Source organism: Gadus chalcogrammus, chromosome 7 (genome assembly GCF_026213295.1).
Source record: "Gadus chalcogrammus isolate NIFS_2021 chromosome 7, NIFS_Gcha_1.0, whole genome shotgun sequence".
NCBI lineage: Eukaryota > Metazoa > Chordata > Actinopteri > Gadiformes > Gadidae > Gadus > Gadus chalcogrammus.
The window spans coordinates 10398057-10416172 of NC_079418.1; the positions used below are offsets into that span (position 1 = coordinate 10398057).

The following is an 18116-nucleotide window of genomic DNA, read 5'->3' on the forward strand; positions in this document are numbered from 1 at the left end:
CCTGGTTCAAGTCGTACCTCTCGCACAAACACCCCCTCATCAACATTATCTTCATCTTCTTATGATGCACAACGAGACTCGTAGCGGGGGTTATCTCGGCCATGGTTAGAGAAGGAATTGGGGACAATTAACTTTGGCTTTGTCTCCCTGAAGTACAGATTGTACTGCGACATGGAGGAGATAGCGATTGTTGCCCGCGGTTGTAGCCCCGCTGCAAGGGCACGGGGCTCCTCCGAGGGCCCCGGTGGTGGTAGTGCCCCGGCGGTGGTGTCGGTGCCGCGCGGCGTTGCCCCACGGCGGTTCCATTCCCCCAATTCAGATTGAGGCCGAAGTGGAATACCCAGAGACGTCAGAGAACCCGACGCAGTCATTTGAGATTCATAATATCATCCGGAGGCGCACACAGCTTTTGGCCGTGATAATATATATTCTATTATAGGCCTATAGATATCTATATATTATATTATTTAGATATAGAGCTCCAGGACTTCCTCCGGAGCAACCGGAGTGTTCTAGAATATTTACAGAACCCGGCAAAAAGCTGTGTGCGCCTCCGGATGATTATTATCATCATTATTATTATGAATCCAAGCCATTGTGATACATTCACTGTAAACACTAGCGCATGCACAGCAACACCATGCAATGTAGCCTATATATTGGTGACCGGAATAAAGAAGCAATGTAATCAAGAGTGTAAGAGCATTTAAAATCGACATTTAAATGACCAACGTGGAACTAATACAAAGAAAATAAATCTCTTCACGGGCGCAGCCATTTTTGCTGAGAGCGTCATCACTGCTCTCGGTCTACTCTTAGATTTCCGAAAGATGACGACAAATTGGGAGTGTGACTCCGAGAAATGCCGCAAGAAAGCTGGGAGATCTTCGACCTTCGAGTCGGATGTAGCGTCCGAGGATCGAGGAACACACCATCATTCAGAGAAAGAAGCAGTTGCTGTTTCTGACGTCTAGGTCACGTGATTTTTCCGTACCAAAGCAACCTTCGAAGTAGTGGTTTTAAGGTTGGTGTAGACTAGTTAATGGGATGAAGATCGTATTTTCGCTTCAGTGTCGGACTGCCATCACAAGCTACTCCCCCCCCCCCCCCCGGGATCCTCCCCTGGACGACTTTAGCACTTCAGTCAGTTTTTGATTCACCTGCCCCATGAAAGTCCCTATAGGCCTATATAATTTAGTCCTTCCAGTTCTTGTTTAGCCAGGAACGCTTTTACACTCAAAAGAAATTAGTGTAAAAGCAGTACTGAAATAAATATCTTCAAATCAACCATTTCGCTTAGGCACGTGTGAACTAGCAGGCACGCAGGTAAAAAGCCAAAGCTTTTTTTTTTTTTTTTCAAAGCAATTTACAACGGTTCACACGCCGTTGGCGGAGTCAACCACGCAGGGAAACAGCCAGCTCATCAGGACTCAGCATTCAGAGGAAGGTATCTTGCTCAGGGACACTCTGCTAGGGGGAGCAGGAAATTGAACAAGCAACCTTCCGGTTACCAGCCAATCCGCTCTACCTCCTGAGCTTCTTTCTCCCCCAATCCAGGCCTCAGCTGCCCAAACAAAGGACCTCGAGTCCTTTTGTAAATGGACTGGAGGTCCCTAGATGGATCACAGCTCGGGCTTTACATCAGCTTTCCTGTTTGATATGTCACCTGGACACCCAGGCATTTTTTACAAGGTACAGTCTCCCCCTGCTGGCCTTTGATGGTAATGGGGCTGGCACCACCTGTGCTCCCTCTAAAACTTGTTCTTTAGCCTAACCTTTGTTGGTTGGGGGGGTTTGATGCTATTTTAAACTGGATTTCATGGTATATAAATATGCATATACAGGTGTGGTTTCACCAGTGTGACCATTGGAAGGGACACATCCTTAAAGGAATTCCTAGTGCTAATAGACACACTGAGAGCTGCTCACATTCTGACAGCGATGGTGAGCAATGACTACTGACAGGAGGCTGTTGAACCTGAACTCCTTCAATATCCATACATAAATATTTACATACTATGTATTTTTACTACTTTTGTGAAATCGAACAAGCAATATAAAATAAACAATCTTATTTGTTGATGTGATATTTAATAAGAGTTGGTGTGCCAGTCCATGGCGGCGCGAAAAATGTGGTTCCTAATAAATGAACGTTTGCTTACACTGTATGTTCTATGTGCTGTACTAGATGTATGGAAATGCTGATTGAAATTATTGAATGATTGTGCATTCTCATGTGAGGAGCGCATGCATGCTCTCCGTAATATGGGGCAAAATGCAGAATCTATGAGGCCAAGGCGAGGACGTCTCTCAGGCTGTGGCCGTGGTTTTTGCTGTGGCTATGGTGATGGCTTCGCCCACGATTGCGACTTGTGGTTCCCAAATTGTAAATGTTTTTCTTACAGTTCGAGATTTCTGAGTTTCTTTATTAAAATAAATATTTCTTTAGTAGGACTATCATCTGAGAAGGAACCGACCAGCAACCATGGAACAAGCAGACAGATTAATGGAAGGTTAACCACATGACTTAACATATACTCTTCTGTGCATTGTTGGAAGAAAGCCCCTGATCATGAGTACAGAAAAGCAGCTTTGAGAATTGTATGCAAGAAAGTGTCGGATAAGCCTTGGGCTAAGGACTTCCTCAACAACCCTGTTAGCCAGTCTGATTTCCGGCCTGCTATCCCCCAGCATGCTAATCCCAAGCATGCTAGACTCCAGCCTACACCACGACCTGCCTATCCTATATACACTAGACAGCCCGCACGCCAACTGCCTTTCCTGAGTCTAGACAGCCTACATCACCACCTGCCTGTCCTGATTAGCCTAGACTCCTACACCACCACCTGCCTGTCCTGATTAGACTAGACTCCTATACCACCACCACCTGTCCTGATTAGACTAGACAGCCAACACCACCACCTGTCCTGATTAGACTAAACTCCTTAACCAACACCTGCCTGTCCTGATTAGACTCCAGCCTACACCACTAACTGAATGTCCTGATTCTGCGGTTCCTGAACCCAAGAGACAATTATTTATCTGGAGACTCCCCATCTTCAGGGAGAAATGGGGAGTGTCAAGAGGGAGGCATGGCCACCATGCCTCCGGACTCCACTGGCGTACACACCCAGTGCCGCTGAGACACAGCCCATCCCGAGGAGAGAGAAAAACTGATTCAAAAGTATTTTAGGGTTTTTATTACACAACACCAGGGAGAAATAATAAACACTAAAGAACCCGCAAGGTTCGGTGGTCCTGGTGAGAGCATTTATTAGGGCGGCAACAGAACTAAAATACCGGATGAAGCGGTGATAGAAATTTGAGAACACCACAAAGCCTCACTTTTATATCCCCGAATTTAATCCCAGTCGTTGAATTCTTTTTAGAAATTTCCACAGGGTGACCCTGAAACAAAAACAAAATTCTAGAAAGTATAATCATCTTGATGGATTCTATACTTTGTGTCAAACTCATAAAAGGGTTAGAATTCCCTCTTAATATGTCAGGATTGATCTTATTCACGATTGGGTCATTATTGATTTTTTTAATGGTTGTAATTTCCTTTGGTAATAATACTCCAAGATATTTGATTGCTGTTTGCCTCCACAACATTCGAAGCATCGAACAATGAAAGATTGGGGCATAAGTTAGAGACAAATTTCACATACAACACACTAGGTCAAATGTAGTTCATTTCTGTGTTTAACTGAGTAAACAGGGATTGGAAGGCAGGGACTTTATAATGTTCAGCTAACTGTAGAAAATACTACCTTAGGGGTCCTCTTTTTTTCAATTTTCAGATTTTCAGGATACCAATGTCGGGATATGTTGTTCACACATACGGCCCATCGGGAGAATAGCAGGAGAATAGCAGGACTTACGCATATGTGGAAAAGCAGGTAATGTGTCTGGACAGACTATAAAATGCCTGTATTTTGTCTCTGGCTTGCTATGTTGGTAGCTTAAACTCCTTGGGCCACTTGGAGCTGTTGGAGGGAGCTGCGGCCCTACTCTATGCTTGAGTGCAGGAACTCCTGCATTGCATTCTCTGTTTTATCTTGTACAGCTACCTCTTCCTGGAGGTTTATCTGTCACCTGACTTTGGTTTACACTCACTTAGTTCTGGTGCCACTGGGATCATGTTATTATGGCCTGAACATCCAGGAACTGTGGCCTGAATTTCTAGCTGAGCCAATTCTCCTGCTCAAGATGCATTAGTTTAGGACGTGTGAAATTGAAGGTTTACCAATCATTTCTAACATTTTTTTTTTCCTGTTAAAGAGTAATACAGAAATCCCAGTTCACAGATCAGCATTTCAGAAATTGGTTTGGGGATTTGAATTGTCGATAGTCTTATGAACTTCTTTGTTTTCTGATTTAAGAAGTTCTTAAGATTGTTACTGTAAAATTAAGATTGCGCGACTATAACGTTGGATTAAAAAGATTGAGGACAACACTGGCAACAGTGCTAAGCGCAGCAGTGCTATCTCAACACTCTGGAATTATCAATAGGCCTACTAGTTACTGACAGAGATTTGGCCAATTAAATTTTCAATTGTCAAAATAGGCTTTATTTGATCTACAGAAACTAGTATGACAAGCTTAAATGAACAACATTGGTTAACATATAGTTTTGGGCTAAGCAATATATTAATGAATTCATATAAATAAAATGTCATATACAGTAGATATGTTTAAGCAAAGACTTAGCTTTTCACTGCAGCTGTTTTAAGCCCGGTGAAGGGTCATCTTAAAGTTGTGAAGAAATTTGAGAAGAAATTCAAGAGCTTTGTCATCAAGAATCTTGTTTCCTCTTCAATACTCTTTTAGAAAAAAAACGTAAGAAGAAAGTTAAGAAAAAACTTTTTAATGAATTTCTTCATTAATATCATATCTTAATTTTTGTCTTAAGAACACAGTTGAGAATAAAGTGCTATTTAAGAACTTTCTTTTTCTTAAGAATGCTTTGTGAATCCGGCCCGGGGCGCCATAGAGAAGATGGTTTTTCATTGACTTGTTATCAAACTCTTATTGCTCCCTCCCTCTAAGATGATAATGGATAAGCCTGGCTTCCCCTTCCCCCTTCCTATCCTGTTTGTAATATTCTGTGCTTCTTCGCAATTAAACAGGCCACATTAGCAATCTTAAATGATCAAACACTAGCTTATACAACTTTTCAACTAAAACGAATTTTTCCTTATGTTAAAAACTATGTGAAAACTATTTTTGACAATGTACTGGTACACTATACACTCCTCCAAACTACTCCACAGTTTGAAACACAACTGAACTCTGTAAGCTATCAAATATATTTTGTTTTACCTTTACATCCTTGTGCTCAGTGTATGTGTATTTATTTTCAAGAACACCTAGGCCATTCCCGCCACCCGTTCTATTCTGGATGGTTGGTTAATAGCATACGAAAATATTTTTGCATAATATAAAATAAATAGACAATTTACAAGAGAAAAAAACAATACGCTCTCTGGCTAACATTATTTATCCTCAAAAGGCAACACAATTTATTTTCTTTAGATGACATAAAGCTGAAGCTGCCTGTATACCAATATTTATTATAAGTGGCAACTATTGATTTTAGGGCCATCTTCTACATTATTAGGACCCAAAATATACAGCGACATGGCATTCACAGAATAGGCATACGTCAAACCCCCCTTCCATCTCACATTGGCACTCTTTTGACACCCCATAAAGTGTTCCTGAACTGCCACTGACTAAGTGTAAGAGTAGCTTAGCCTCTCGGAAGGCTATTGTTGTTGTGTCAACAACATCAAACCAGAAGAAGCTCCACGTGGCGGAGGCATACCCTCCCTACCGTCCCTTCACGGTGACGTCAAAGCCCTACGACCTCTCGGAGAATAGGGCTCGAGTTCGGAGCTGAGTGGACTGTTCACCACGTTAGTGGCAGAGACTGGCCTGGAGTTGGAAACCAGCTTTTAGTTTTCTCCAAATGATGGTATTATTTAAGTAAGCGCAACAAAATAGCATGGATTACTAGGTTCAAGATCATAGAAGGATGACTATGATTATACTATGATTCTGGGCTCACTGACTGCCTCTGGCCTACTGTGGTTTTGCACGAATAGCACCTCTGCACAAGGTTTGTTCGATTTTAAAGCATTGTGACCTATTTCGAGTTCTGCAATAAGAGCTCCTGATACAAAGAAATTTTTTGCTCCAAAATAACCATTGAGTCGAGGCCATATGTATTGGATTATTTAATGATAAGTTAGAATTGAGAGGTAGGCCAACTGCAGTATGCCTCAGTGAAAATAATTATTTGATTGATATATTGATATACAGCTAACACCCCTGATATTTTATTGCAGGGGTGTTAGCTGTATCAGAGTACTTGGAAGATTATCCTAGATTCTAAATATACTACTCATCTAGAAATAGCTCTGCTTGATTGTACAATCCAACACCGGAACTTTCTAACCAATAGTTTACATCTAACATCTTAAATATGGACAGAAAATTGTATGTTTGCCGTTATCCATGTTTGCCGAAAAGTCTGTGTTGGGAAAAAAATGGTCTTTACCGTTTCCCCTTAATTTTTTAAGTGCGTCACATCGGCCCAAAAGTAGACAATGACTTCAACGTCTTCAAGTAGAATAAGATATCTATTGAAGGAATAATACAGGCTAAAACACTTGGACATTGTTATAAAACACCTAACATCTAAGTATATTCCAGGGTTAATTTTCTGCCAATGGTAGCTTTCGATGCTGGATTTCAATTTTTGCTTTTGGGGAAAAACTCCAGGTCAAAAAAAAAACAAAAGAAAGCTTTCAGGGAGATATATGCTAAGTTTATGCTGAGAGAAAAAAAATAATATCCCTTGAATCGCAGCCCGACCATTCGGTGACCACATGCTGACCACTCGGCCAGGCCAACAGTGACCAGCTGGCCTCTTCAAACAAGGCCCTGCATCCGTATAAAAATGGAATATGTAGTCCTTCTGAGCCAGTCGCCCTGAGTCGTTATATGAGAATTAAACTAATATCTAATGCTTATGGTTATCATAGCATGCTCTTAAATCTAGTTTAGGCAAAATTAAAAAAATAGTGTGAGAGGTTCTAGGGCGTTGTGAATCCCCAATATAAATATCTGAACAATGTCAAAGGGTTTTAGGCTATAGTTTATCTTTAAGGTTTATTAAATCTACAAATATACGTTTTCTGGTTCTACGGATAAATGAATTTACACATTTACAATGCATTCTCAACTATGTACTTTGTGATATCTGTAATTGGCATAATTTCCAAAATGTAATTAGCCACTACGATTGATAAACAATATGGTAACAATTGCTTCCTTTCTGTTTCATCTCTCTGGTCTGATGTGTAAAATGGAATGTGATTTGGAAACATAATTTTATGATTAATATACAATAGCAGTGCTTCACGAGTTGATGAAAGCGAATAAAACAATCCTATAGAGATGTTCTTGCTTTCCATTTGGTTTTTGTGCTATAACATGTTTACCATGTTATGTCAGAATAATCTTGTGATTAATGAATAATTCATTCACTTTGTTGACGGTCGGCAGTCCTCTGGGATGAGGTGTAGATGAGTCAGATCTCCTGGAACCTGGAACAAATAGTTCAAACATGAACAACCATCATTCATATCTCCAGATGGATCCACATGTTTCCCTCATGAACTCACTTTCCTGATAATTGTGTGGCAACCACATATGAATGATTATTAAGACTCTATCCACGACCCGTCATTATACAAATAACATAACAGTTAATGACAAAAAAGGATGTGTTTGCCAACTATTGTTTGAAAAAGAGGGTGACACTTTTTACACACACACACAGACACAAACCCACACTGTGCCTGTACTAACCATAGTTACCAACGGTAGGTAGGCTTTAGACGAATAATAGCCCAACTAGCACACAATAATCTGTGATTGATGTAACGGCCATTACTTTGTATTCAGACCGAGCAGACAGACTACCGCCTGTGTGCGCATCCACAACCTTTCTAAGAAATGTCTTCTTTCTAATCAACGTGTTATGCACATTGATTGATTTTCAAGATGTTCAGAATATTTTGAAAGGTGAAATGATTCACCTTTCAAATTCATCATGTGACTTTTCACATGACACTGAATTGAGTAATTTCGGCATTAAGTTCAATTATTAGCAACTTATATATTCATATTCAGTCTATTCGCCATTTTTTGCTTCTTTTGTTTGGATTAAAAATACTCACCCTCTTATAGGTTAAGTTCGGCTACACCAACCGCGCACCTCCTTGTACATGAGCCTTGAAAGGAACTGAATGAAAAACACGCCAAAAGATTACTGTAAAATCTTTCAACTCCCTCATTGCAATTGACTCAATAAGATGTTTTATACACATGTCTGACTGTATCTGGTTGTGTCAACTATTGTAGACCAGAGCCAGATCTCCTTTTGCCAACTGTACATACAATTTCAAACTTTATCATTCATGTCTCAAATCTAATATCATTATTTGTTGATAACTCTTGTATTAACAAGTACAACATTTGTGTAATTATAAAACATTTCAAACCAACCATTTTACAAGAACCATTCAATTTGTATCCTTGAACCATTCTTCTGTTCCTCTCGAGCACTGTTTACATTTCCTGAGACCATCTCTGTACTGTCACAGCCCTCTGGTTAAGCTCATACAAGTCTCTTTAAACATGAGTCTCTTTGAGTAAAGAGACACATCTCCCCTTTATCAAAGAGCAAAGGTAAGAGGGGGCATCTTTTTGTTTCACCCTTACTTTTTATCGCATGAAAAGGTAACAATTAAAAGCCTATGCATACTCCCCCTCCTATAGGAAGTTGTTTATATTGCATACATATAACCACCACTCACCAAGCAGGCCAGGACATCAGCAGAAATGAGCATATAGAACACGTTGTTCCACCCCGTGGGAGAGATCAGACCGGCTAGAAGAGGACCGATCGCTGCGCCTAAAGGATACACAAAGTGTTATTCATTACAACTCATGTATGGTGTATATAATGTTCGTCTTTAACAAGGTTGGGCATTTCGTAAACCATTACTGGCTTTTTGTCTTTCAGTTACGCACGATCCATCTTTCATCAAGGCCTGCCTCCCAGATACCGGACAAGGTCACTCTACTGATGGAGCCGTCTGGCCCCGGGGCCCCTTGTTTTCCAAAGGGCCCTTTTGTGACAATGAGTTATTATTGGCTCTTGGTCGGTTCGTCAGTTTACGTCCCATGATGACCCTCCCTGTCTCGACTGATGCGACGCCGTCAGGTCATCAAGTGACACTCGGCAACTGTTGGAGGCTGAGTTTGATTTGTAGGGGTGGGGATCTCTTGGCACCTCACTATACGATTCGATTCCGATTATGAGGTCAACGATTCGATTCTAAAACGATTATCGATGCATCTCGATGCAACAAATTGTTTTATTTACATTTCCATGCGTGATTTTGCTACTCAGAGTTTGCTAATCACTTCCTACTTTTGTGATGATCATTAAAGACATCAACAGATGAATTAACTTATCTAATATTTTATTAGAGAAGAAGCTTTTGTCACAAATATGACTTTCTATGAACAATGCAATAATCAATGCAGCTTGCATTACAACACAATATGGAAAAAATAGGTTTCAGTTTTATTTTCTCTCTAATCATTCTATTCTATGTCATTAAAGAAATATGTCTGGAATTAGAGTTCTTGTGTCTGGCTGCGAGTTTGCGTGCATGCTGAATCGCAATCCTGTCAAGACAAATCAGATGGCCAATACACACTGAAGATAAATTAAATAATTTTTAAAATTACAAAAAATTATTATTCATTTATTTTAATTCCGATTATTAATTTATCTGCATCGAGACGGAATCGTTCTAGAGAGAAACGCGATGCAGCGCAGAATCGAATATTTTTCCCACCCCTATTGATTTGTGCTTAAAATCACTCAATTTTTTTTATAGTTAGTCACTTCAAAACATATTGGTTCTAGGTATTTCTGGACAATGGTGAAAGCTTCATTAATTGAAAAAATGTCGCTCAATAGTTTGCCGTCCTTCTTGGACATCCTATGTTGTTGATCTTTGTTCATTGTGAGTGTTTTTCTTTTTCCTTGTATTTATTAGCAGGCTACACTGTGTCGGGCTGCTATCAGGTCACGATGCTAAAGTAGCTGCCGCTTATCGCCATCCGGCCTAAACTCCCCCCTACCATAAGGGGACAGGTAATGGTCTCTTCTCTGGCAGATTGACCTCTCCATGCATTCTTCAGTATAACCACTCAATCATAACACCAAGATCAATTGCAATTGGAATAGCAATATTTGCCACGTCCCACCTTGTGTGTAACACCTCAGGTTTTTTAGTAATAGGTTATTCCATTATTGTTTTTTTTATTTTTCCTTATTGAAGTGTTTCAAAACACGTCTGTTTTGTTTTGGCGGGAACCAAATCAATCCAATAAGGTTGTTTACTCTGCCGGTCATGGGTGCATGGCCGTCTCCCCAGGTGCTCCAGCTGCTCAATCACCCCACACCGCATTTCTCCCTCCTCGTAATTTCATATTTCTATCATGTCGTCGCTGACTGTTTTGTTTACTTTGTTTACGGTTTAATGTATGATTTTGACATAATTTGTCCTCAAATTAACACCTGATGTTGTCACGTTTAAGTAGATCAACACATCCACACGTACCTATAGAGCCGGTTCCATCAATAATGGCAGTGACTGTCGACAACGCCCTTGAATTCCCCTGAAGGCTTTCATGTGTTCCCTGTGAGAACAGAGACATTTGAGATCAACAGCAAGGAAAAGCCTTCACACAGCATTCGTAGAAGCTTAAGGGATCCCTGGCGCTGAGTCCAGAACAGAAACATGTTAAAGAGCAGCAGTTAAGTTATTAAACTATGTTATTAAAAAAGGGAAACTGATATTGCACTACATACCAGATCGGCAGACACAGCGGTGGTGATCAGTGCGTATGGTCCGTTGACCAGGCCTCCACAAACCAACAGCATTACTGCAATGGAGAGGGTATTTAAATACTATGTACAGATGGATACTTTGTTTGTAGACAGAGTCTTTCTTTTCACCCCAAATGATACACATTTGTCATGTTGTAGTTTGATGTTCCTTTTAGCTTAAAACTTACTCCTCACCAATACTGCAACTCAATCAATTTCTTCACAATTAGATTACAACTGGCCCTAGCAAAGACTGGGGGTTAACCCTTTATGACATGATCACTACATTAATCTACCCCGTTCTGCATTGTCTGCTGCTCACATTTGACTAATACATGATTGTGTGTAAAGTGAGAGACAGATATGGTGAATGTGCCTTTGTTCCAGCCAACCATATCCCCAGATACTGATCACTCGCACCTTCCCTTAATTAGCTAATTAATCACTGTTATCTTTACTTCTTTAGTTCCCCTCAGGCAGTATTGTTTTCACCTTCGGGTAGACATCTCCCATTTCCTCTATCACAACTCTTTGATGCCTAATGGGGCCAACGAGCTTGGACTCAGAGCTTTGACGGTGTTACTGAGCACAGTACTAGAAGCATTTGACCCCCATTGAGATCAAAGATTATTCATTCATATTTGTTTTATTTAGTTTAATATTACTATCTGTGAAAAAGAGTTTTCTCGACGCACAGGGCATATTTTTACTTTAAAGAAGTAGCACAACCGTCGAGTCACTTGCACAACTCAAGCCCCTCCGGTCTAAAACTCTGGCCCTCTTGAGGAGCACCAGAATGGGTGTGGCTCAATCAGCCTATGAGCCACAGCTGCAGACCAGTACGGCTAACAGCCAGACAGGATGATGTGCATCTTTTAAAACATGGTTTAAAACAGTGAAGAGGCCATTCACATCTTCACACTACCCAACAGGGATCCTCATATCCTTCAAGTCAAGCTTGGATTATGGTACATACCAACTGTAGTTGCAATGTTGGTCTGTCCAACGTAGTTATACAGGAAGAGCTGCAACATAAAGAAGTACAACCTTAGTCCTTTTGAACTATTTTTGGTTCTTTTTGATGGAAAACATTTTTGAGGGAAAAATACCGACATCTTGGTAGAAGGATCGGACAATTAGTTGTGATATTTGTGCTTATATTTATGAATAACCATAAATGTTGTATCTATATGAAGATAAATACACATTATATAGTAAATCATCATAATAATATCATTGTAATCTTTACAAAGTTGTCTTAAGTTAATCAAAACCAACGTCTAATAAATTGCCTTGCCTTATCCTCATCACATATAACTCGCAGTGCAGTGAGAAAGTCCCAATCCCAATGCTTGAATGGAATCTATGTCTGGTTGTCTTTTGGTCACACTGTTACGACCAGCCACCATACGTACCATGGGGGCAGCGAGGAGCAACATGGCACAACAAGTGGTCGCCCGGCCGCCAGAGTAGTCGGACACTACGCCCGCCGCAATACCGCCTGGACACATACATGATCAATTGTCTTCTATTCTGAATTATACAAAGTAATATTATAGTCGAGTCAGCAACACAGCTGGTGTTCAATAGAATTGTAACCATGATTCTCTTTGGTCAAGTATTCACTGAAAGTATTTCCTACCGAGTATTCCACCAACGTCGAACAGTGTGGACATATCTCCTGCTGCTTTGGCATCAAAATGAGCTAAAAAGAAATCAATAAATTTGAATACATTATATTATACAGGCATTCATTGCTATACAGCTTAATCCATTTTTAACCATGTTCCATGAGTTGAAATATCTCTGGGAGAGGTGAGAAGGCATAATATAATTAATGGACAGATGTAATACAAATGTGTTGTATCAGTGTAATCAAGGTTGCATATTCAATTGCACAAATTCGTTTTTCATTACTCACCTACATTTGAGATGTAGAGTGGAAGCCAGTAAAGGAAAGTGTAGCTCACTAACTTTGCAAACAGCAGACAGAGAGAGAACTCCACTACACCCTTTATGGATCACAGTGAAACAAAAGAGATTCAACGTTTTGGAAAAGAGGGATTAGGACAGGTTTTGGATCAGGCTGGTCCTTGACTAAACAAGTAAGCCAGCCGCTGAACACTGGACTGAAGCACAACACACAACAGGGCCCACCAGATCATGTTAACCAAAAGGGATAGAGGTATAGACATAGAGATTTCCAATTGCCTCCATTAATTAGGCTTATTAAATGTTTATGACTGATCCAATGGATTTTGGTTCTGATAAGTGAATCCCACCAATCTCACAAATGGTATTATGTATAGCATTTACAAGTCACTCATCAAAATCTCATCACATTACTACAGACTTTAATAAATCAAATGCTCGGATAAGAAAAACACCTAATCTATCTGTTGGCTGTAGGCCTGTAACAAGCCTGTCCAAATCCTTTCATTCGGCCCAGAATCAAATGATTGGATGGCTTCCCTTTGTGGCTCCCTAGCTACCTGGCTGACGGGGTGCGCACTGCCCAGTCACTCATTGTGCAGGACCGGAAATATGCGCAATTGCTAGGCAGACCTATTGCTACAGCTAGGAAGCTAGTAAGCTAGGAAGCTAGGGAGCTAGGGAGCTAGGGAGCTAGGATGTGTTTTGGGGGAGTGGCTTCAGAGACCTGAGGGGAGGGGTGTTTTTCGGTTGGATACTTTCAAAACCCAGCTTCCTCTGGGTGGTTTCTCCAAACGGACTGTCTTCAAGTAAACCATGGAGCCTCACACAATGACGTCAAAGTCCTTTTCTGAAGGTTTCTGTAGATTCAACATAATTCATGTTCCAAGTGTAAATTCCACTCACAGGGATGCTGAGTGCTCCACAGAAGCTGATGGCCTGCGTGTGATCCTCCTCGGACCGCTCCGTGGCGTGGGAGGAGGTGCTGGAGGTCACCTCAGTTATAGTTGCGCTGTGCAGAAGAGGCTCCCGCTCGGTTCCCTCCTGCCGTCACAAAGCAAGATTACAAGAAGTTAGGGTACTCAGAAAATAGTGACTAAAACACAGGCGTTAACCCAAAGACAAACATTTGGAAAACGGAAATAAATAAGCAGAACATAGTGTCGGATGAGGCTATTCATACTGAGCATGTTCCCTTAATCACTATTAATATGATGGTCAGTCTAGGATCAAGGAGCAGTCATGTTTTCACCTGGAAGGTGGTTTTGTGGCTAAACGTTCACTTGGTGGGGGATCTGAATGCAAAATTCCCCATTCAGAGTAAAGGTGTTAACAAATTCTCTGAGTACAAATTAGTTGTTAATTGTTACACATATCTCTGTTTTTTAATATAATTTCATTATAATTCAGACATTTCTGTTCAAAAACTGAAAACTAGTTGTCAATGGTAAAAAAAGGTTGTGGATTTCCAAACACTTACGTGGTGCTGAGGAGGTACGCAGTTCACATCTTCAGGTTCTGTTGGACGGATAACGGTTACGCTTAATGGACTTGAACAGCAGTTTGGATTCAGAGGACAGCTTTTTGTCATCAAAATCAAGTGAATACATCAACATTTCTGAAACGTATGTTTTATAAGGTACACAAATTGTTTGTGTTCTACAGCCAACATGCTTCAATATAATGAGTCGGACTCTTTCTACTGGGTTGTGCTTTTCTGCAAAGTGAAAAAAAGCTTTGATCAAACTGACTCTCGACCAGAAAGAAGAAGCAGAGGACGCCGGTGAACGTGATGATGAGCCCAGGCACGATGAAGGAGAGGCCCCAGGCCGTTGAGACGAAGGCCCCGGCGATCAGCGACCCCAAGATGTTCCCCACCGACGTGTGCGAGTTCCACACCCCCATGATAAACCCTCGTCTGCTCACCAGAACACAAGACAAGAAGAAAACATTGTCTGTTTTTGTTGAACTTACGGCTGGGAGCTGTTTGGACATAGACAAATGGTCAGACGATTTTTCAATTCATGTTTTTTTTTTTTGTTGTTGTTTAAAAAATAACACTATAACAGTAATATGCCATTCCAGGAATGGGTATATAGCAAATTCTTTGTTTGTGACAGTTTGTCTGTCAGCTGCAAATACTGCAGATAATGTTGAGTCAGCAGCATAGGCAAGCCTTAGACGCGTGAAGCTGTGTTACTCACTTCCCCTTTCCAAACCAGTTTCCAACACAGGTCACGACTGAAGGCCAACCTGTTGTCTGCACCAGTCCATTCATAGCCTAAAGAAACCAATACATGCTGAAATAAGATTCCTGGAAAAACATGCCAGCAGTCAGGTGACTGTAAGATATGTCATGTGATATGAACCAGTGATGCTGAAAGCTTGAATGCTTTTGCCCTTTACCACTTGCATCTATACAATATATACAATTAACTATTTACAACTTGTATGCATTCTTCAAACAATGAAAACAATTAGCCAAATATTTAATCATTCAATATATGGAAATGGAAACTTTGCCCTCAGTTGAATCTATTTCTGAATCTGTCTAGCAATTGTTAAATCACAAGAACATTACTGATCCACGGGTTAAAAACGCTCTGTTAAACATGAACACAAAATGAAAATGATGTGGTTGTCAATGGCTGATTTGTGTTACAGTTGTTACCTGGATGAATGCGTAGTACCATATGGAGTGTATGTTCCAGTAGTAGCCCAGCCCAAACAGGGAGGTGAACAGGCCACTGAGCAGCATGCCACACGACAGGTAATAGCGTAGTGGGAGACGCTCTCCAAATATCCCACTGAAAACACCACATGATCCGCTGGTTAACGCAAACATACCACGATGTCAATGCCGTGCTGGGTTATTGTTTAATGCACACCCATACCTAAAGAACATGCCAATAGCATACGCCACGAGGAATGAGTTATCCAACATCCCATACAGTGTCTTGTAGTTGTCCTGATCTACAAAAAGAAAACACAAATCACAAAGTTGCACACAAAACTTCTCAACTGAAAGGTTGTAAAGTGTATAGGGGTAACTGATTTTGATATGGATGTCTGAGATTTTAAATTCAAATGGGTTGCGTTATGTGGACTTACCAAAGGGTGCCCAGTCGCACCACGTTTCATTGTCCGTTGTGTTGAGGTCCGCCGGGCGAATAACCATCGAACAATTTCTGTGAAGCTCATTCTAAACACCGGATGAAATAACAGACACCAACAGGATGATCACTCGTTTGTAAAACAACCCTCCACCGCTGCTCACAGAGGCCCACTATGTAGAACACGTCCTAGTCATACTATAATATAGAATTACTATGCAGTATACAGGCCTAAACAACGGCCTAAACAACGGTTTAAATCACCTTCACGATGCTGATTGGCTTTCGTGACAGGTGGTATGCTGTGTAGGAGAGGAAGGTGAGGAAGAGGGTGAAGCTCCGATACCTGCAACACAGATCCTCCTTCAAGAACAATTCCTTCATACAGTTCTGGTGTCAATTACATACTAGGCCTTTATGTATGGCTGTTAATCAGCAAATAGGCTTATAGCAACATATTAAATCTAAATAACACTATGGCATTGGCACACACAGGCACACACACACACAGACACAGACACAGACACACACACACACGCACGCACACACACACACACACACACACACACACACACACACACACACACACACACACACACACACACACACACAGTACAAAGTACATCAACAGTGGACATCTCTGATCATGGGAACTTACCAGCTGTCTCGAGAAAAGGACGAACAGAACCGAACTCCAGGAGCCAGAGGCGACCTCATCTTAAAGGTTGATGTTCACAGAACTCAACTTCAGACACCACGGTTGTTATAACATGACCATAACGTGTTATAACATGGCTGTAACAGAGAACAGGGGCAGCCAGTCGCTCCACCGCGTCTTATTCTCCTCGCGTCTAACTGGCATTCATCAGAGAGTGACGTTAGTGCTGTAGAAGAATAGGGAAACAGGACTCGGACTTCTCAAAGTCGACCTAAAGCCGGCTCTCCTCCGGTAGTCCTAAGACTTCCTAGTTTAGGGAGCGGATCCACACTCACTCCACATTCCTCTTTCAGATCACTTCTTATAAATAGTCCCTCGGCTGTTCCATGAATAGGCCACCCGGACGGCTTTTTCGTCACATGAAAATGAGTTGTATGGCAAATAAAACGCTACCCCTTGTTGTGTTTTTTCTAATTCGCTTCTCCATGAACGTCGAGGACACGTGACGCGCCACTCAGTGACGTCACGCGTCGGGATCTGACTGGGAGAGTCAAAACAGTCTGGATGAGGGGTTTGATAATAAACATTGAAACAGTTTTAAATTACTTTATTTAAAGTGTTGATAAATAGATTATTATATAATATAACAATATTATTATATAATATTATAATAATCTATTTATCAACACTTCAAATAATGTAATTAAATCCTGGTCTGCAGAGAAAAACCCTGTGCAGAATATATTAATATATCAGGCAAATTATTATAGGACCAAAATATTTTGGATTGCTAATGGAATTGTGCATTAATATTTAAGAGTTGGTTATTATTTAGTTTGCTCCATATAGTCTGGTGTACAAACTTTTTTATTTTTCCCCAAAGCATCGAGGGAGCTCCTTTGTGATTCAATTTGAATTTCAACCAAATTCCCTCCAAACGTGTGCAGCACCAAGATCAAGATCTCCGTAACATGAAGAAAGCTCCATTACACCCATGAATATTCACCTATGTACTCCCACCGACCTGAGGTAACCCCCCCTCGCCCTGGTACTGCCACCAGGTAACTACCCACCCCACCCCTCTCACACACACACACGCACGCACGCACGCACGCACGCACGCACGCACACACACACACACACACCACACACACACACACACACACACACACACACACACACACACACACACACACACACACACACACACACACACGCGCGCACACACACACACACACCAGCACACAACACACACACACACACACAAAGACACACACACACACACACACACACACACACACACACACACACACACACACACACACACACACACACACACACCTACACACACACACACATTTTTATTTATTTCTCCGCACTTGTTATAACCGTCCTGTACCATCACTGGTGACACACAAATTCCTTCTCC

General features: G+C 41.1%; 1 protein-coding gene across 1 annotated transcript; it reads right to left on the bottom strand.

Annotated features, from left to right (window-relative positions):
* Nucleotides 1–3199: 3199 nt before the first annotated feature.
* slc37a2 (solute carrier family 37 member 2) lies at nt 3200–17190 on the bottom strand. The gene is made up of 18 exons (XM_056594682.1): nt 16688–17190; nt 16294–16375; nt 16028–16118; nt 15811–15889; nt 15588–15723; nt 15121–15197; nt 14668–14834; nt 14397–14434; nt 13823–13960; nt 12906–12996; nt 12627–12689; nt 12400–12485; nt 11961–12009; nt 10967–11040; nt 10716–10794; nt 8892–8989; nt 8253–8317; nt 3200–7616 (listed from the first exon to the last, which is right to left on the bottom strand). Exons 1-17 carry the CDS (start codon nt 16744–16746, stop codon nt 8264–8266), a joined length of 1461 nt encoding a protein of 486 aa, XP_056450657.1. The 5' UTR covers nt 16747–17190; the 3' UTR covers nt 3200–7616; nt 8253–8263.
* Nucleotides 17191–18116: the final 926 nt, after the last annotated feature.

Bases quoted from the DNA above. Each gene is read 5' to 3' on its own strand.
- slc37a2 (XM_056594682.1), bottom strand. From the start codon at position 16,746: ATGAGGTCGCCTCTGGCTCCTGGAGTTCGGTTCTGTTCGTCCTTTTCT. The intron at 12,010-12,399 runs GTACGTATGGTG...TTTATGTTGCAG, and splicing joins TGCTCCTCGCTGCCCCCATG to CTCTTCCTGTATAACTACGT. The intron at 8,990-10,715 runs GTACGTGTGGAT...TGTATCCTTTAG, and splicing joins TGATGGAACCGGCTCTATAG to GCGCAGCGATCGGTCCTCTT.